General features: G+C 39.9%; 1 protein-coding gene across 1 annotated transcript in view; it reads right to left on the bottom strand.

Annotated features, from left to right (window-relative positions):
* The window catches only part of LOC126284495 (ribosome biogenesis protein BMS1 homolog), a 98,862-nt gene that overhangs the window by 5,264 nt on the left and 71,605 nt on the right, over positions 1-21,993 (bottom strand). Inside the window, exons 13-17 of the mRNA XM_049983459.1 lie at positions 15,269-15,420; positions 12,099-12,287; positions 8,910-9,040; positions 8,488-8,593; positions 8,024-8,297 (exon numbers count right to left, since the gene is read on the bottom strand). Coding sequence (XP_049839416.1) covers positions 8,024-8,297; positions 8,488-8,593; positions 8,910-9,040; positions 12,099-12,287; positions 15,269-15,420 — 852 coding nt within the window. The remainder of the gene's footprint in view (positions 1-8,023; positions 8,298-8,487; positions 8,594-8,909; positions 9,041-12,098; positions 12,288-15,268; positions 15,421-21,993) is intronic.

Raw genomic sequence — 21,993 nt, 5'->3', positions numbered from 1 at the left:
CTTTTGCCACAGGGGACTTAATATCAGCCACCTTACTGAAAACGAACTTCAGTCATCAATGAGCAAGACAGAATTTGGTTTAGACAAGGGCACTAAAGAAAGGAGAATCTTCAGCAGTGATGGACTGAACTGCCAAATGGACAAATCATCTAGTACCAGTAGTCAGAAGCCTGTATTTTGTAGCTCAGCAACATAAAGCATGGGCATGTAAAAAATAAGGTCAGCAAGCATAGGCATAACATAACAGAAAATGTTTAAAAATCAAACTGAATAATGGCAATAGCATCAAGGCATTTAATACCTTGGCTATAAGAGTCATCACATATAAAGCAGTCACTGTGAACTGGACCCAAGTTAGAGCTGGACAATCTGGACATGAAAGCAAAGAAACTTATGAAAATTCACCATGCACTCCACCCTCACAGTGATGTTGACAGGTTGTACTTGTCTAGAAAAGCAGTCAGTAGAGGACACTTGCAAGGTAGGCAGACAGTGGAATAAGAGGAACATGCACTGGCACTCAACATGGAGAATCAGCTCTGACTACAGTCAACAAAAGGAAACTTCTGAAGGTACAGCGACCTAAGAATCAATACCAGAAAGGTGTATTCCAATGCCTGACCTGAAAGCCTCAAATGTGCAATTTTCAGACAAGACTGAACACAAAATAGAAGAAGAAAAGATCGGGTTTTAGTTAAAAAAGGAAACTGAAGGACTGATTTGTACCACACAGGAACAAACCATTAGAAATACCACCATCAAAGCCAGAAGCGACGAATTAGTAACAGACATAAAGTGAAGAATCTGCAAAGAAGCTGATGAAACAATTGACCAATCTTGAACTGTTGCAAAAGGATCACTAGGACTAATTACAAGCAAAAGCACAATGATGTGGCATGGATTGTCTAGTGGAACTTACACCAACATTATCATCTGCCAGTGGCAAGGAGCTGTTGTCACTGCTAGCCAGAAAAAAGTAGTTGAAAATGAGCAAGCCAAATCACTGCTGGACTTACACAAGTTCAAACAAACTGAATTCTGGAACACAATACACCAGGCATCATAGCTGTGGAGAAAAAGAAAGTGTGGGTCATTGACGACCCTACCAAAATGGGCAGCAGAGTCGACAAGTAAGGACTTGAAAATGCTACCAGACATGAGTGCTTGAAAACTGAGCTACTGTGACTCTGCAATAAACCAGTGAAAGTGGTCCGGTCCCAGTAGTTCTCAACACACTGGGAACAGTGCCAAAAAGACATTAATGAGCACTTAAAAACTATTTGCAATGACCCGTCTGCCTGCTACAAAATGCCACATCACTGGGATAGTTACGAATTATCCACCAATACCCAATACATCATGCATTCTTAGATGCTTGTGAAGTTTCAGGCTAGTGATATAATACAAAATCTAGCATAGTTAACTCATTCTCTGTGTTTACTTTTACAGTAGTAGTAGTAGTAGTAACACAAAAAAATAATGATGGAGACTTGCGTGTGGAATTAACCAAATAAACGCTTAAATCAAAGATTAGAAGCAATAAAAAAAAAGAATGAAAACCTTTGTTTAGTCCAAAACAGGAAAGTCAGTCCGATGCTCAAGAAAGTATCAATACAAACTATATGAATAGGTCCCAGCTTCTTGATTCAACATTTATGAGTGTTCTGCGTCTTGTGGCAAAATGAGCCTGACAACATATTTCATCACTTATGAATAAAAAGAAAAATACCACATTTCACAGAAATAATGATTTCCATTAAAATAAACAATGCTAATGTTTTATCTGTTAAGTACTTTGTATCGCAATTGTATTTGCTCACCATCGCATCTCATTAGTCGATACTGCTGTATGCACAGTACTGATTGGCTGCACACTTACTGTCTGCTCACCTCTGGCCCCCTCCCCAGTGCCTGGCTGCCTAAGTATCCACATGTTAACTATTTCCCCACCTCTGTCAACGAGTGCCTGTATGCCCGCAGGTGGGGAGTTAAGCCAGAACAGCCTGGCGTGGTGAGTGTTTGCACAATAAAGATTTACTTTTTTGAAGTTACAAGTGAGTACAGAATGAAATGAAATGAAATGAGGACGAGAAACCAAATGTTGGAACATAGTCTATTTCTCTAAAACATAATCAGCATGAGGGCTGCAGAGTTAAACATCTCCATCTTTAAGATGGATTGAAAGCAGCATCATACGGTGTCACCTCGTACTATAGAAAGCTCCAGAGATCAAAAGTCAACTTCGGCACATAGTTTAGTGTTCCGCAACCTTACATCACTACCTCGCCTGCTCCTTGTCAGCCACATGCTAACGATGAAAATTTCTTTCAGTGCCACATTTCAAGCCCTCTGCCATTGTGTTTGACTATTACATTAGTAACTGGAACTATGGATACTGGTATTGTTCACTTTACAACCCAATCAGGTTTTCATATATCACCTGTGCCTGCAATTCTACTGTTGATCTCCTACGTGTTTTGTTCTCCTCTATCTCCAATTCGTGGCTTCCTGCCTATTCCTCATACACTTGCATCAGCTCTCATCCTTCTTAATCTCTTTATTACCTGCAGGAGAGATGAGTTTCAGTAACAAACACTTGTATTTCTATTAGATTTGCAACTGTATATTAGGCAGTTGCTGCTCTCAGATAAGTATAAGGGCGGAAACATTCCATATCTGACCAAAGTCATCCAAACTTCCACCAATCCCTCCATTATCAGAGAAGTGCCAAGTTATATGTAAGCATAGTTTGATGACTGAATGAGCTGTATCTCTTCACTGTAAACTCTGTCATACAAGAGGAGATCAACATTTTAAACAATTTCTTCACAGGATAGACTCTGTTTTGTTATTTATTGTACAGTATGACAGAATGTAGTGAGGATATAAAATGTAGACTGGCAATGGCAAGGAAAGCATTTCTGAAGAAGAGAAGTTTGTTAACATCGAGTATAGATTTAAGTGTCAGGAAGTCGTTTCTGAAAGTATTTATATGGAGTGTAGCCATGTATGGAAGCGAAACATGGATGATAAATAGTTTGGACAAGAAGAGAATAGAAGCTTTCTAAATGTGGTGCTACAGAAGAATTCTGAAAATTAGATGGGTAGATCACATAACTACTGATGAAGTATTGAATAGAATTGTGGAGAAGAGGAGTTTGTGGCAGAACTTGACAAAAATAAAGGACCGGTTAGTAGGACATGTTCTGAGGCATCAAGGGATCACAAATTTAGCATTGGAGGGCAGCGTGGAGGGTAAAAACCGTAGAGGGAGACCAAGAGATGACTACACTAAGCAGATTCTGAAGGATGTAGGTTGCAGTAGGTACTGGGAGATGAAGAAGCTTGCACAGGAGCATGGAGAGCTGCATCAAACCAGTCTCAGGACTGAAGACCTCAACAACCTCAACAACAACAACAACAACAACAACAACAACAACAACAAGACGAGACTTGTATTGTTCATTGGCCACAAATAGCAGCGGTATTTCGACAGCTGTCATCCCTTCCACACCGAAAAATTCCTGCTGCACAGCCCGGGCACCTGAGGATGGTACATCTGCAGTGACAACAAGTCCCCTTCCCATGCCCAGCATACTGAGGGCCTCACCAAAATCTTCACAGCAGGCACTGTCCCCCAGATCTAGCCCACAAACACATCTCCCATCATTTCCACACACACTCCTAACACTCCCACCACCCACAGAGGAGTGCCCCCTTCATCACATAGTACCACCCTAGACCAGAACAACTGAACCACATCCTCCATCAGGTCTTTGATTACCTATCATCGTGCCCTGAAATGAGGGACATTCAACCAAAGGCCCTTCCCATCACTCCTGAAGTGATGTTCTGTTGCCCAACCAGCCTTCACATCATCCTAGTCCATCCCTAAGGCATTTCTAAAACCTCTGGTCATATCCCTGTGAAAAACCCAGGTGCAGGACCCGTCCAAGCCACCCATCCAGCACTTTCTATTCCGGGCCCGTCACTCGGTTATCGCAAACTGGACCACCTCGTGGCACAACATGCAGCTGAACATAACACACTGTATTTCAATGGCTGCTTCACTACCTGAGCTATCTGGAACCAGCCCACCAATACCTTTTCTGAACTGCACAGATTGAAGTTATCCGTACAATACTTTCTCCGCTTCTGAAATTATCACAGCTTCAATTTATGGAAACTTACCTTCCCCACACCACCCAACAGTTTCCACCCCCTGTGATCTATCACCTCCTCCCCATTCTCATCCCTCCTCCCTCATTACGTGCCACCCTCTGCCAACATGCCAACATGTCTTTCCCCTTTTCCTATGTAGTGTTTTGGGATATTTGTAAACATCACAACAAACCATTGGAAAGCCATCAACAAGAGATGCTCGTGAGTAAATTGTACAAGTATAAACGTAGTGGTGAATAATGTGGAACAGTGGTGGAGCCAGTGAGAAGGTGACCAAGAAAAATAGTATTACAACCACTGATCATCTGAGAGTTATTTATGCCATGGTGCAGTAAATGCCTGAATCTGAGACCCATGGAGTAAATGACACACCAATAAGGGCGTAATGAACAATTGAAGAGTGGTAGTTGTTTTTCTTTTTGTTTTCCTCAGTTCCACAGAATGCATGTACGGATGTTTGAATGTACTCAAGAGATTGGTATTACTGTAACAATTGTTAGTTGTGTTGTGAAAAGTAATAATGAAAATGTTTGGCAAAATATACACCTGTGTGTGAGAAGTGTGGATATTTATTTAGTAGCGCAATAGAGAGAACTTGCTGAAGCATTCCAGGGCTCTTCACCACAGTTGGATTGACAGGGAGGTGGCACGGAAGGATACGGAGCACCAAGAGAATAAAGGTAATAATGCTTTCACCTGGCTGTGTATTGGAGTCAGCAAAATATTGTCCTGTTATATCGGCCAGGGACACAACTTCCCGCTAGTGCTGATATAAGACCCACCACAAATCTTTACAAACTAAACAACAGCAGGAAAAGAAGGAAGAATACACCCCATATGGTGACCCTGATAAGTGCAAATGGATAACACATCAGCAAGTGCAGAATATTGATTTGAGTCAAAATTACGACTACAAAGAATAGAAGACAGCGAACCCAACAGTGGACGGGCTATGTAGATAATGTGAATTCCCGGTTCCAAGTGGTACGAGCTAGTATTTCAGATGCAAATAAGCATATCACACCCATACAGAAAAATGCTGTAACAGGGACACCTGACGGTATAAAACATTTGGAAAAATGTTTACAGTTATTTGCAGAATAAGAAGTAAAAGACAAAACATAAATAAATAATGACAAAGGTACAATAAACAAGAACTTGATAGTATATGGGAAGCAATACATGATAATAAAAAGAAATTAGAAAATAGTAACACTGAAACTACGACAGGAGTACCTAAAGATGTAATAGAAGATTTATAAATACGAACTTCGTTTAATTTACCAAACCAATTTCCAAAGTATAAACCAGACAGTGGTGTACACCCAATTTATTTTTTACAAGTGTGTGCCACATCTTTACCTAAAAAGTGGGATGTATATTTAATATGAGATACTGCGGAATAGGGAAATGCTCATGCAGAAGAATCTGTGTCTTGGAAAGATTTTGAGGAAAGCTTTAAGAGGAAGTACTCACGAAAAATTAATCCTAAAGTTATTAGACTCGACTCCATACAATAATTCATGGGGCACACATAAAAAGTACAAAGAATGGCATTTGACAAAATCAATGTACTTAGATGATCCAATAGATGAATTGCAGTTAGTAAAAGTTTACCACACCATGCTCAACAAGGAATATTGTATAGAGGGTGGAAAAACGTGAACGAGTTATTAACGTTTATTGAAGGTTTAGACACACAGAGTACTGAAAAAAAATGAAAATTATTCAGTGGATGACCGAAATACGGGGAATAGGAACAGGAAACTGTGCGTCAGCAATGGAACGTCTAATAGACACTTATTTGTTGATAACAGGAAGCTTAATAAGATAACTAAAAAGGTTGTTTACCCTCTTCCACAAATTAACGGTACACTAGATTGTCTGAAGGGGGCTAAGCTTTTCTAAACCACGGACATGTAGTCGGGGTACTGGCAAAACGAAGTAGATGAGACTGATCGTGAGAAAACTGCATTCATCACCCCTGTGGGCCTTTATGAGTTTAAGGTAATGCCTTTTGGTTTGTGTAATGCACCAGCAATTTTTGAACGGACGATGGATAATCTTCTACGTCACCTGAAGTGGACGGTGTATCTTTGTTATTTAGATGACATTATCGTGTTCTCAGAGACATTTGATGAACATATAAAAAGACTGAGGGCCATTTTTAAGTGTCTCCAACAAGGCGGACTGAAACTTAATCCAAGAAAGTGTCTCTTTGGAGCAAAAGAAATCAAAATACTTGGAAACCTTGGTCAAACGAAGGTGTGCAGTCAGACCCTGCACAAAAGAAAGAATAGAGTGCAATTAAAAATACTTAGACATGTAGTGCCATCAGTAGATGAGTCGAAATATGAAGAAGGTAGTAACAAAAGACTCAACACTTGAAAGAGTACAGACATGGAAGTCAAAAGGGAACCTCAAAGTAACATGGGAGAAAGTAGAAGGAACAGTGATGGAAGATATAAATTAATCCGAAATGTGGAGTGTACTATTAAAAGTTATGTTGGAGAGATTATGTAAAGGCAGCTTAAAGATGTAAGAGTAGGATAATCATAATAGAATTGTTAGTAAAAATGTGTGTGTAACTAGAGACTTAAGCATGAAATCTCTTGTCCGAGTGGCGGGATATGTAGTGTTTCGGGATATTTGCAAACATCCCAACACACCATTGAATAGCCGTCGACAAGAGATGCTCATTAGTAAACTGAATCAGGATAAATGTAGTGGGAAAGGGAAACTGTATTTTTCTTTCTTGTATGCGGTGAATGTGAAACAGTGGTGAAGCCAGGGAGAAAGGGACCAGTAAAAATGGTATTACAACCACTGGTTGGCCGGGAGTCATTTGTGCAATGGTGCAGCAAATGCCTGAATGTGAGAGCTATGGAGTAAATGACACACCGACAAGAGCATAATGAACAATTGAAGAGGGGTAGTTGTTTTTTTTTGTTTTTTCTCTTAGGCCCTACAGTATTCATGTATGGAAGTTTGAATGTACTCAAGAGAGCAGTATTACCGTAGCAATTGTTAGTTGTGTTGTGAAAAGTAATAATGAAAATGTTGGGCAAAATATACCCCTGTGAGTGACAAGTAGCATAACAGAGAGAACCTGGGGAAGCATTCCAGGGATCTTCATAGCAGGTGGATCGACAGGGAGGTGGCACGCAAGGACCTGGAAAACCAAGATGATAAAGGTAATACTTCCCTCATCTGGCAGTGTATTTGGGTCGGCTAAATATTGCCCTGTTATATTGGCCAGGGACGCAACTTACTGCTAGTGCTGGTATAAGACCCACCACAAATCTTACAAAATAAACAACAGTAGGAAAAGAAGGAATAATATACCTCACATGCTCCTCCTCTTCTCCACTCCTCCCCCCCTCCTGAAACTGTACCTGGTGGCAGTCTTTTTATGCCTTCATCTAGTCTCTGCTCACTCTGACAGACAGCGTTCTTGTCCCCGCAATCTGCTCACCTTTACCCTACTATCTTTTCCCCTTCCCTGCCCTTTCCAGACTGCTGCTTTCGTTCCACATGACAGTTGCATTCCAGTCAAGCTGCCAGAAATTAGTCATCTAAGCATAAGGTGTGCTTGCTTATGTGAATGTGTGTGTGTGTGTGTGTGTGTGTGTGTGTGTGTGTGTGTGTGTGTGTGTCTCCTGTTCTGAAGAAGGCTCTAGCCAAAAGCATAAACTCCCAACTGTTTTCTGATAGAATTTTGACTGACTGTGTTCGTCATATGAAGCAAATTAGTTTATGTTCAATTTAAAACACGTTGCCAGTGTCTATTTTCAAGAAGTTATATTAGTATAAAACTCATTCCATAAAAACTGTCACTTACCACTAAGTTGTACCTTGTCTTCAAATGTTGCCCTGAAAGCACCTTCCGGTTTTGAAGCAGCTTTCTTTATCTGGCCTCTTATTCCTGACACAGTCTTGATTTTCGCACCTTCAAACTTCGCAACTTCAAGAGCTGAAGAGAACATGCCTTTAATAAAAGCAGTCTTCTTATAAATTTTTAGTGGGGTGCCAGTCAACTTCAATTTCTTGAGAATCTGAGCGGACTTGTCCAGTTCCACCACAGAGCCTGTTAGTGCAATTCGAAATGTCTGTTGCTACATCAATAGGAGAGAAAATACATAAAAAATTAAATAAATAAATATGGCACAGCAATGCAAATGAATGACCAAAACAACCTCTTGTAGCATCTGGGCATAATAAGTAGCAAAAGGATTTAAATAATCACCAACTTCTTTAATACAATAAAGATATTAATGCAGCAAAGAACTTTATATCTCAACTTACCGTGTTGTCGGCATTCTGGACTGCTAGGAAACCTGTACCTTGGGGTGTAATTGGACCCCAGAAATGTACCATGCAGGCAACATGCTGTGGAGTGTATTTGAGATACCTGAAATGAACAAACGGTTATAAAATCTTGTCTGTGGCAGACAATCAAAGTGGCAAGCATACAGAGGTGCTTAGAAGCACATTATTAATTGTTCATGTATACAGTTCACAGATATAACTTAAAAATACGGACAGTTTGAGTAAAATCTATACATTCTGTGTGAGCTAATACATTTAGGTGTAATGTCGTCATAGAATCTGTCTTCTACACTAGAGGGCAGCTTAGTCAAATTGCAAATTCACTGAACTACATAACACCCAAGTGTAAATTAATTACCGTGAAATTATATTTGTGCAGCTTTCCACAATGTTCTTACCTATGTCGCAAATTATCCTCCAGTTTTGCATATATGGGCAATGTTTGGAAACGCCTCCATCCAAGAGAAACAATGAGGGGATCCTTCGTTTTTAATATTTTTGGAAACCATCTGTGTTTCTTCCCACGGACCTGAAAAATGATGCTTGCATAAAGTAGAGAATATGTGAAGTCTTCTGTAATAACTTTACCTGTCAATATTGCTGTCACATACTCATAGTCTTCAGGGTTGTAGTAAACAATCTAATGTGAAGGGCAAGTGTTTGGTGGCTTTCAGCCAAAAGAAGGAAAACCCTGTCAGAAAACTATTTTCCTCTGGATTGAGAATTCTCTTGGGGGAGGGGAGACTAGCACAAATACATCATCCTGTGATATATACCTGTGGATGCTAATGGTGGTATTAAATTGTTATAAAAGGATTCTATTGTGCACATTTATCACAAAAAAGCACAAGATCTTTTAAAGTGTTTGCTCCAGTAATTGTCCTCAGAAAACTCCTAAGTTTTTGTGCGTATAGCATTTTCTGGCAAGAAACTTGGCAGTGATGCACTGCACTATTAATGAATGTAATTACTGTTCACACAGTGCCAAAACTGCTTTATCAAGTTCCCTCACTCTTGGACATTTCCTTATGATTTTATTTGAACAGGAGGCAGTTACACATATATGGTGCAACATGCACACTTTTCACCATTGTGGGTGCTCACAAGTGTGACTAGGAGACACTATCTTTGAGATTATTTCTAAGCTGGCTATTACTATAGGCAGTTACTGTCTCAAATTTAGGTCCCTGCTAAGGAGGGCTGATGAAGCACTAGAGAACTTTGATGAGAGCCAGATCTAGGAATTTTAGCCTTATGAACAACCTAATCAGTAAGATGATATCAAAGAACTGTCTGAAAGATTGTAAACACAAGCAAACAACTGAGTCTAATATTCACAACTGGAGAGAAAGCTAACACAACTAACTAGACAAGTGAACTGGAAAAAATTAGAACAACAGTGTCAAATTACAAAATCATCCCTTTAATTCTTTTTGCACGATGCATTTTAACTTGCTGTACATTGCTGTTGTTGTTGTTGAATTTGATATAATTGGAACTCTGCATTCAGCAATGCAAACACCAAGATGATATTTTATATAAATGATGCACTTACTTTGCTTCACTCTAGTGAAATATTATAACAAATCAATACCACAAAAGCATTATTAGGACATATTTTGTAGACCAAAGTTCATGAGCTCCTTATTATTATCCTTTCTCAAAACAGATTACAATACTTAACAAGTAAGAGGAAGACTCAATTAACAAATGAATAACTTGACTAATTAAAAAAAATACAACAATGCAAATTAAAGGATACAAAAAGAAACAAATGAAGGAGATGCAGCAAGACAGTGGTGGAGATGGGGGAAGCTGTGAGGAAAATTAACTGGGACCATACACACATGAAAGAATGAACGATAAATAATACATAGCTGAGATATAAATAAATGAATTGATGAAACTGTAATGAAGGTGTAGCTATGGGACGAAAGTACAGCAGAGACTGGAATGCATGAAAGGTATTCACAGTTGTAAATATGGACAAACATCAGCTGTATAATGGATTGATGACAATGAAAATTTGTGACGACCAGGACTCAAACAGAGATTTCCTGTTTATCGTGAGCGATTGCCTTATCATTACGCTATTCGAACATGCCTCATGGCCAAACCCAAACTTCCATATGTCACCAGCCATGTGTCTGCAATCTGCATCTTATATCCATTACGTATATTCCTGTACAGGGGAGACATTATAATAACAAAGTTGCTAGCCTGGTGTCGGTAGATAAATACAATACTGCAGTGCCTGTGTTGTTCAGAAGTACGATGCTATGTTCCATTGGACATGAGCAAAAGAGATGATTGGCCTAGTGAAAAAAATGTCTCACCTGGCACCTATTCAACCACAGAGCAGCCCATATTTAACAGTAACTAGTGACCGGTGGCATTTTGAACAGTTTACTGGCTGACTTACCATTGGAGATTTTTTTTTTTTTTTTACATTTTCTGACTCTGACCTGATATTAGATGCAAGGAAGATTATAGTTTAAAGTCCTTTTGATGTTGAAAAAAAGAAAAAGAAAATCACAGCTTCCTTCAGTCAGACAAGGCCAGTGCCTAACCTTTTTTCTCACATCATGCAATGTGCGAGATGTCAGGGACACAGCTTGGAGCAATTGGTGCTTGGAGAATGCAATACACAAAGTGAATGAATGGTTCCCTGCAGAGAGGTACAAAACAAACTTGATTCAAAATGCAATATAACACAACAGGAGCGTGCTACAGTAACACCCTCATGTTCATAGTTGTGAAAGGGAGACTGTTACAATTTTTGGTATGCTGTGCCTCATTTTGTTATGCAAGGAAAAAAAAATAAAATTTTTAAAAAGAAACAGCTGATTTGCACACAAGCAGTGTGAATGTGGGGAACAAAATATTACTTATCTATGATGCAAGCACAGCCATGGCTGATTTCTGTCTCTCTCCACCTGAGTTAGTGCCAATCCTCCAAAGATCCCAGTATAAAAACTGTATTACATACTAAACTCTTACCCTTTTGCAATTACAAGAATTTGTTTATGGCTCAGAATGGCCGATGACTGTACCTTCATGAACAGAACTCATGTGATTTTAGAGTTAAATTAGTTATCAGAAATCAAACAATGGAAACTCCAGGTAGGAATACCAACAATGTAGGAGAAGACAGATTGCTACTTACTGAAAGAGAGAGAGAGAGAGAGAGAGAGAGAGAGAGAGAGAGAGTCTTTACTGTTGAAGGCTGTGGCCGAAAGCTATATGTGAGTGTCTTTTAACTGTGCCTGTCTGCAACCTGACATGTCTTCTTTATGGTAAAAATCTATCGTTTCCTTCATTGTTAGTCATCAGAAACATGATTTAGAGAAAAGGTGAATGACTGTATCTAATACCACCACCAAAAAATAAAACCACTGCTAGACGTAAACTCCCAGAACCTCACAGCAGTTGACATGACATTACTTTCTGGTGCCTTAGATTTTAAAGATATATCTTAATATCTGACGTGGAAGTTTAATGTGTTAAAAATGAGTCATCTCGAACATGTATCTACGGAAACAAACTGCTTGGAGAGAGAAAAAATGTAACCTGAGCTGGATACATACCTGGACATACCCAACATTCTCCTCACCAGGCTGGAGACCTCCCATTATTAGAGGATACTCAGGATCAAAATGAGTAATGAGTTCACAAGGTACAGAAGCAAGCTCTACTCTCACATACATTCCAGGTCTATAACCTTCTAGTTCAACTCTTATGTCATCATCGAGCCCTTCAAATTGACTTTTATTCAGCTGTGAAAGAAAAACAGTAGCAAATATTTGTAAAAAACGTGGATATGTGTATTATCACTTGCAATTACTTTGACATGACTACACACAAAGAAGAAATGGATACAAAGACAAGGCTTACAATGATATCTAAAGTTACTTGTATTGCTCCCTATTAGTATGATGAAAGTGGGCACTTTTTACTAGAATAATCTGCACAATACTACTAACAAACCAATTCTTTTCGAGTGATAAACATGTTTTGTGTGTTTATCCCTGCATAAAATTGATTGCTGAACATTAACTTAACAGTTTCTATTTTATGAATATCTGCATCATCCAGAATCTCCTCCAAAACTGGAAAGATTTGAACTGAGTACCATACAACCAAGGACACTGTAAGTGTGGCAGAAAGAGAAGGCATTTTACTCTTATCACAAGCAGAATGCCACTGGTAGCTATCATTTCACACACAATATGCTACACTGTCACAAAATGAGACATAAAATTGATTTCCGGAAGTGTGTATAGTCTTTAACATTATGAAATATTTTTTCAGTCTTTGTTAGTAGGAACTAATAACAACACACACTATATTTTCATGGGTCTCTATCATATTTTTTTTATCTTTTAATACAGATTTGGCCAAACACAGCAGATAAGGTATCTGCATGTGGGCTCGGCAACCACGCATCTTCAAAAATGCTTATCTTTGTTAAGGATGGTAATGGCTTGAAATGTGTAGACACAGACTGATGTGTAAATTTTCTATACACTATGTTGCAAATATTCATCTGGTCTCTCTTAATTAGAGCACCAAGAGAGGTGTGCTGGCCCTGTTCTCCATGTTCCATAATAAATTTTGTCTTTGGATGGATAGAGTTGAAGTGTTCTAATGAAAAGCAAGATTTCAGTGCATGTGGCCGATACAACAAACATACTGACCACATTTCAATAGGAACACATTTTACTGAATACAGTAGATTCTAAGCACCTTTTTCTCCAAATCTGACACTTAGAGATGCTCCACAACTATCGATAAACTACCCACTGACATCCAATGAGCCTCTTCCCAATGTTTTCCCCCTTCAAACAAGAGATGTAAGTCTCAAGAGTTCGACAAAACACTCTTTTATTCAGTTTAATACTCTCTTTGTCTTCCTCATTCTCCCAACAGATGGGACCTATCAACCAGAGGTCTTAGTTACCTGACCCTCCTTTCCTTTTTGTGGGAGAAAATAAAAATTCCAAAAACTACACATAGTTTGCTTCTACTTCTAAAGGTGTGTGTCAGCAATGCTTGGAATTTTTCCACCTGAAAGGAGGTCCTGGCCAGTCACTCATTCCCATGTTTTATACATAAAATCCCCCCCCCCCTCTCTCTCTCTCTCTCTCTCTCTCTTTCACTCTCACTTTCCACCCCACCCCCCTTCCTACTGTTAGTAAAAACTGCAACACCAAGAGGAAACAATCAGAGCCTCTACATGATGTGGCAAGAAACCAAAGAGAGCTTGGATATGCAGCGGGGAATACATTTCCACGTAGTTTGAGGCACATAGATAAAGCACAGACAGTGGTTGCAAGAGGCTCTGAATGAACGAGTCACTGACCAACCATATTTCGGACACATCCAATGCCAACATGTTAGGTGAATGATTTGGCTGGGGAAGTAGGGGTACTACTCATACTTCGAAGAAGGCTCGAACATTCCTCACTGTGTATGGCCTGGGGTTGTGCTGCACAAGTGTCCACCCCCGGTAGCTGAGTGGTTAGCGCTACAGAATGTCAATCCTAAGAGCCCGGGTTCGATTCCCGGCTGGGTCGGAGATTTTCTCCACTCAAAGACTGGGTGTTGTGGTGTCCAAGTCATCATCATTCCATCCCCTTCGGCGTGCAAATCACCTAAGTGGCGTCAAATCGAAGGACTTGCCCCGGCGGGAGGCACTAGTCACATGACATTTACTGCACAAGTACCACGTGTGGAGCTGCCTGCAAGATGGACAATGCGTCAGGCTCTGAAACCTCTGATGTCCTGGCTGCTGTTCAGATCACCCCCAGCATGTACAAGGTGAGATCGCGCATGATAGCCAATGGTGTCCCAATCTGTTACACTTGGCATGTGTCAGCTGTACTGCTCAACAAAGCAACCTGTTTAACTTTGTTCACCACTGTAGCACCTAACACATATGCAGCCATCAATGTGGAGCAAATTGAAGCAGGACTTGTCTCATACCACACGGGACACTAGTGACGTCGTTCGTGTGCCCGCCGCAGTCTGAGGCATTAGTGGTTCCTGGTTGATGAAGCCAAAGCAATGACACGTGTGCCACCAGTTCAATGCTCAGTGGACTGCATGAGCTATCAATGCAGAAATATCGGCAACCATTGCAGTGTTCTGACGTCAAGCCAACACCGTTGATGAAGCTGTTCTGACAGTTACGGCTGTGCAGACCAGATGGTGGCCATCCAATGTAGTGGCCACACTTTGTGGTCTAGAGCCTTTTTATAGCTGTCTACAGCTCTCTTCTATCCAATGCTTCCCTCCACATGCCACTGTGATAGCAACATGCCCTGTGCGAGTCTACCTGTTTTCCAGAGACTGATCATTGTGCCCTATTAAAATTCTCTCATAAAATGCTGATACGACATTGATGCAGCAAACTTGCACTTGTTACAATTATCTACTCCGTCTGACAGTTCCGCAATGAAAAAGAACAGTGACCTGTCCAGTCGCACAAAAAAAGGTGTTTCTGGGCCTGCGAGCATGACATATCTCTGCAATTTTAATCAATTAGTTGTTCCACTATTCTATGCATCTTCCATTTTGGAGTGATTCAGAACATTCCTTCTGGGTGTTGTAATTTTCACAAACAGTAATTTATTGTTCAAACACTGAGAATATACAAAGGCATTAAAATTATATCTTTACTACTGGATAAACTAAACAAAGTTATTTTGTTAATCAGCATCCACCAAATCAAATTATTTAATGAGAGATTAAATACCTGAGCCTGCATGTCTGCTTCCTGCTTCAGCTCATCATAGTAAGTCTTCCCACCTTCTTGCTCATCATATTCATTGTCAAATTTTTCTTTCAACTTGCGCTTCTTTTCCAACAATTTTTCTCTACTTGTTTCGCCATCTTGTTCATGTGATGCTGTAATCATTTCAACAATAAATAAACTAAAAATTCAATACATGAGTTTCTTTTTATACACTGAAGTTAATATATTTTTCTGCCTGCACATAATGAAGATACAAAAATGTTATAGTATTAGGTTGGTGCATAAGTTTGTGTAGAGTTTTGTTTTGCATGTTGGTATTCCAGTTACTTGGGTTGTATTTGTAATTCGCTGTTGCTATTTGAGTTTACATACTGTCATTTTGTCATTTGGCAGTAGCAAGTGGAGCTGTGGACACTAAAAAATGGAGTGGCAAACAGAGAAATTGGAACATTTTCAAGATATTCTTCTGTTTGAGTTCAATAGAAGAGTGACAGAAGTGGATGCAGCCAGAAACATTTGTGCAGTATATGGGGATAATTCCACTGAACAGAGCACAGCAAGAAAATACTTTTCTCATTTTAAGGAGGACTGTTTTGACATCAGTGAGTCCGTGTTCAGAAAGACCTTTGGGGTTTGATGAAGACCATTGAAACACATTAATCCACTATGATCCATGTCAGTGTACTCAAGAACTGGCAAATTTGATGAACTGTGATATTCCACCATCATGCGAGATTTGCATGCAATGGGGACAGTTCAAAAATCAGGTACATAAGTAACCCATGCTCTAAGCCAAAATCACGAAAATCAGTGTGCATCTCTGCTTGCTCATCATCAATTGGCTCATTAACAACACCAGCCATTCCTTCCCTGTATCATTACTGGTCCCCCCCATGAACCATGGACCTTGCCGTTGGTGGGGAGGCTTGCGTGCCTCAGCGATACAGATAGCCGTACCGTAGGTGCAACCACAACAGAGGGGTATTTGTTGAGAGGCCAGACAAACACGTGGTTCCTGAAGAGGGGCAGCAACCTTTTCGGTAGTTGCAGGGGCAACAGTCTGGATGATTGACTGATCTGGCCTTGTAACACTAACCAAATCGCCTTGCTGTGCTGGTAGTGCAAACGGTTGAAAGCAAGGGGAAACTACAGCAGTAATTTTTCCCGAGGGCATGCAGCTTTAGTGTATGGTTAATGATGATGGCGTCCTCTTGGGTAAAATAGTCCGGAAGTAAAATAGTCCCCCATTCCGATCTCCGGGCGGGGACTACTCAACAGGACACCGTCATCAGGAGAAAGAATACTGGCGTTCTACGGATCGGAGCGTGGAATGTCAGATCCCTTAATCGGGCAGATAGGTTAGAAAATTTAAAAAGGGAAATGGATATGTTAAAGTTAGATATAGTTGGAATTAGTGAAGTTCGGTGGCAAGAGGAACAAGACTTTTGGTCAGGGGAATATAGGGTTATAAATTCAAAGTCAAATAGGGATAATGCAGGAGTAGGTTTAATAATGAATAAAAAAATAGGAATGCGGGTAAGCTATTACAAACAGCATAGTGAACGCATTATTGTGGCCAACATAGACACGAAGCCCACACCTACTACAGTAGTACAAGTTTATATGCCAACTAGCTCTGCAAATGACGAAGAAATTGAAGAAATGGATGATGAAATAAAAGAAATTATTCAGATAGTGAAGGGAGATGAAAATTTAATAGTCATGGATGACTGGAATTTGGTAGTAGGAAAAAGGAGAGAAGGAAATGTAGCAGGTGAATATGGATTGGGGATAAGAAATGAAAGAGGAAGCTGCCTGGTAGAATTTTGCACAGAGCACAACTTAATCATAGCTAACACTTGGTTCAAGAATCATAAAAGAATGTTGTATACATGGAAGAAGCCTGGAGATACTGACAAAAGAAGGTATTGGAAGGAGATACTGGAAGGCGTCAGATTATATCATGGTAAGACAGAGATTTAGGAACAAGGTTTTAAATTGTAAGGCATTCCCAAGGGCAGATGTGGACTCTGACCACAATCTACTGGTTATGAACTGTAGATTAAAACTGAAGAAACTGCAAAAAGGTGGGAATTTAAGGAGATGGGACCTGGATAAACTGACTACACCAGAGGTTGTACAGAAGTTCAGGGAGAGCGTAAGGGAAAAAAAGGCAGGAATGGGGGAAGGAAATACAGTAGAAGAAGAATGGGTAGCTTTGAGGAATGAAGTAGTGAAGGCAGCAGAGGATCAAGTAGGTAAAAAGATGAGGGCTAGTATGAATCCTTGGGAAACAGAAGAAATATTGAATTTCACTTACCAAAGGAGACTATATAAAAGTGCAGTAAATAAAGCAGGCAAAAAGTAATACAAACGTCTCAAAAATGAGATCGACAGGAAGTGCAAAATGGCTAAGCAGGGATGGCTAGAGGATAAATTTAAGGATGTAGAGGCTTATCTCACTAGGAGAAGATAGATACTACCTACAGGAAAATTAGAGAGACCTTTGAAGAAAAGAGAACCACTTGTATGAATATCAAGAGCTCAGATGGAAACCCAGTTCTAAGCAAAGAAGGGAAAGTAGAAAAGTGGAAGGAGTATATAGAGGGTCTATACAAGGGAGATGTACTTGAGGACAATATTATGGAAATGGTAGAGAATGTAGATGAAGATGAAATGGGAGATATGATACTGCGTGAAGAGTTTGACAGAGCACTGAAAGAGCTGTGTCGAAACAAGGCCCCGGGAATAGACAACATTCCATCAGAACTTACCCTCTCGCATAAAACCCACATCCTTTCATCTTTCCCTCTCCTTCCCTCTTTCCTGACGAAGCAACTGTGGGTTGGGAAAAGTTGAATTTTGTGTGTTTGTTTGTGCGTCTATCGACCTGCCAGTGCTTTTGTTTGGTAAGTCACATCATCTTTGTTTTTAGATATATTTTTCCCATGTGGAATGTTTCCCTCTATTATATTTTTATGTATTCAGTTTGATTTAATTTCTTCTATTTTATCATCCTACATTTTTGTCTAGGGTATTGTATTCACTATTTCTGTTCCTCAGTTTATTTGAATTTCATTTAACTTAAAACCCCTTCTTTTATTTAAATCTTCATCTATTTTATCTGATCTTGTAATGAAAAATACATTCTTGACACAACTGCACAGTCAATATAAATAGATTATTTCCTCTTTTGGTTTTTAACCAATGCAATGGCATTTCAAATGATTCAATATTATGATAATCAAATAAAAATACCTAAATTCACACGAACAAAGATTCCAAGTGGAAAAAGAATGATTAAAAGGAAAATATGAGAGTAAATGATACAGTTAATAGATTATTAAAATGATGTGACAAGGAATACAAATAAATATTTTTAAACCAATTAATTGAATAAAAATGAGCAAAGTCATTTCAATTAAGACTTAAAAATAAAAAATTTCACAGTACCTGGCAAGACCTGAACACATAACCCAATTCATGTGAGGACTATACCTTAAACATTAAGCTTAACAACCCACCTGCAAAGTATTCTTATTTTATAGTTGTTGAGGGTCACGTGCAATTCCATCTCTCTCTCTCTCTCTCTCTCTCTCTCTCTCTCACACACACACACACACACACACACACACACACACAAACAAACAAACAAATGACCTGGTGGATGACATCGGAAGCTCACTGAGGCTTTTTGCAGATGATGCTGTGGTGTATTGAGAGGTTGCACAATGAAAAATTGTACTGAAATGCAGGAGGATCTGCAGCGAATTGACGCATGGTGCAGGGAATGGCAATTGAATCTCAATGTAGACAAGTGTAATGTGCTGCGAATACATAGAAAGACAGATCCCTTATCATTTAGCTACAAAATAGCAGGTCAGCAACTGGAAGCAGTTAATTCCATAAATTATCTGGGAGTACGCATTAGGAGTGATTTAAAATGGAATGATCATATAAAGTTGATCGTCGGTAAGGCAGATGCCACACAGATTCATTGGAAGAATCCTAAGGAAATGCTATCCGAAAACAAAGGAAGTAGGTTACAGTACGCTTGTTCGCCCACTGCTTGAATACTGCTCAACAGTGTGGGATCCGTACCAGATAGGGTTGATAGAAGACATAGAGAAGATCCAACGGAGAGCAGCGCGCTTCGTTACAGGATCATTTAGTAATCGCGAAAGCGTTACGGAGATGATAGATAAACTCCAGTGGAAGACTCTGCAGGAGAGATGGTCAGTAGCTCGGTACGGGCTTTTGTTAAAGTTTCGAGAACATACCTTCACCGAAGAGTCAAACAGTATATTGCTCCCTCCTACGTATATGTCGCGAAGAGACCATGAGGATAAAATCAGAGAGATTAGAGCCCACACAGAAGCATACCGACAATCCTTCTTTCCACGAACAATACGAGACTGGAATAGAAGGGAGAACCGATAGAGGTACTCATGGTACCCTCCGCCACACACCTTCAGGTGGCTTGCGGAGTATGGATGTAGATGTAGATACACGAGGCGTCCTATTTTAATCTATACCAGCCGAATTTCTGCAAATAGTAACCACTATTTTTTTAATTCCATATTTGTATTCGCGGAGGGAGGGGGGGAGGGGACGCATTGTTCGTAGAGAACATTTTTTAGGAAAAGCCAATGGTTTGTCACCAGCGGACACTTCATCGTGACTTTCCCAGGCTACCAGTATCTTGAGAGCAATTGAGATCAGGAAAAATGTTCAATGAAAATTTTGTATTGTTTCTGAACTCTGTCCACTGGTGTAATTTTCATGAACTTGAAATGGCCTTGAAATTCTTCAGTAGGGATTAAACTGAAAGCAAATACTGTCAACATTAGTGACATCCAATGTGCACCACTTGGAGGGTGCCGAATCACAGACCAGCACTGTCCTTGTGCCAGCACAATCAGAGAAGAGATGGGTGGATCTTTGAGGCCAACTAATAAGGGTCATCGCCGCGAAATTTGAAATCATGACTGGGGGTTCAGAGAAATTTTATCTTTGGAGATTCTGAAAATTTCTTGGCTGTGCTCACTTAGAATGATTCTTGACTGGACATAGAAAAAATGTAGGTTAAGGGATTTAGAAAAATTCCACCTCGTAGAACTCTGATGAATTTTGCCTCGTGGGATTCAGAACAATCTCATCTCGCGAGACTCTAATGAATTCCCGTGAAGTGAAATTTTTCCACAACCATACAAGCAAAATTATTCTCAACATGAATGTTTGGAGCCAATAAAAGAAAAATTTATCTGAGTCACCTGTTCTCACAATTGACTTTCTCGGGCCCATCTTTCATTTATGCCTTCTCTCCATATTTGTAAAGGGCAGGTTCCCATGGCGTATTTCACTACTTTGTTACGTAGTTACGTGAAAATCGAGATATGTAAAGGTGCCCTCTTGAAACATACACATCTGTTAGACACCTAAGTAATTTTCTGCAAGAGCGCATTTGAATACTGTATGTTTTGGCTTTACGTGGTGGTGTAAAAAACAGCAGGCACGTGTAAACAAACAGGTCATGTACACTGAAATAAGTCAGTTGTCCTGCAAACATGCTTAGATGTTTTGTTGAAGGAAAAACCTAAGATAACAAATAATAGTAAAAGTGATCAGTACAATTTATTTTATGACTCTAATCTGTCCAAAATGGCTGATTACATGTCATTAGAAATAATGAGAATGATAAAAAGTGTTGGCGAGTGTCACGATAATTATCCAGCCATGGACAGATTGTATGTTAAAAGACATCCTGATGCTCGTCATTACACAAAGGTTACAATTAGGTCTTTAAATTCTACCCCTATTACTTACATATCACCCAAGCAATTGAGCCTGAGGATCCTGAGACACACCTGGCATTTTGTCGATAGACCAATACGCAAATACATCGTGATCTCTTTTTCTTCGCATGTACTCTCTTTACGGACAAGGCAAACTTCGACAACATGAGGAGTTAATCTCCATAACACACACTACTGGGCGGAAGCAAATCCTCGCTGGCAACAAGATCACCAAACACAGAGATGGTGGTCAACCAATGTCTGGACGGGCTTAGTTGGAGATTACGTAACAGCTCCTGCTTTTTATGGCAAAACGTTGAAAGGCTTGCACTATCTTCGTATTCTCTAGGACCTGGTGCTTCCATTATAAGAAAATATTCCCCTAGATCTAGACATATGGGGACTCATGTGGTTTCAACATGATGGTGGCCCTACACATCAGGCCTTACCTGTCAGAAGGTGCCTTGATGTAACTTACATGCATCGATGGATTCGTATCAATAGTGCAATTCATAAATTCCCGCCAACATTGCCATACTTAACACCACTGGACTACTGCTTATGGTTAGCTGTGAAGCAGAAGGTGAACTCCACTCCCCTGACAATGCCAGAGGATATGAGAGATAGGATTGTGGCGGCTTTCCAGGCAATCATCAGACATTGAATGATGTCGAGACCAGTTTCCGACAGAGAGTGCAAACGTACATTAGGCAAGATAAACAGTTGATCAAGCAGCTGAGACCCTAAATTTCCAGTGAGAACCATGTTAATCATCGCTTTTCAGGGCTAACAATGTGCAAAGTCTGCTGGACAACGTCCATGTGGTGCACACTGGGTTCTGCTAATGCAGGCAATATTTACTTTCAGTTTAACCCCCACTGAAGAATTTCTAGGCCATTTCAAGTTCATGAAAATTTCACCAGTGGACAG

Source organism: Schistocerca gregaria, chromosome 8, assembly GCF_023897955.1.
Source record: "Schistocerca gregaria isolate iqSchGreg1 chromosome 8, iqSchGreg1.2, whole genome shotgun sequence".
NCBI lineage: Eukaryota > Metazoa > Arthropoda > Insecta > Orthoptera > Acrididae > Schistocerca > Schistocerca gregaria.
Note: the sequence above shows the minus strand (reverse complement) of the source record. Positions and strands in the feature narration are given on the sequence as shown.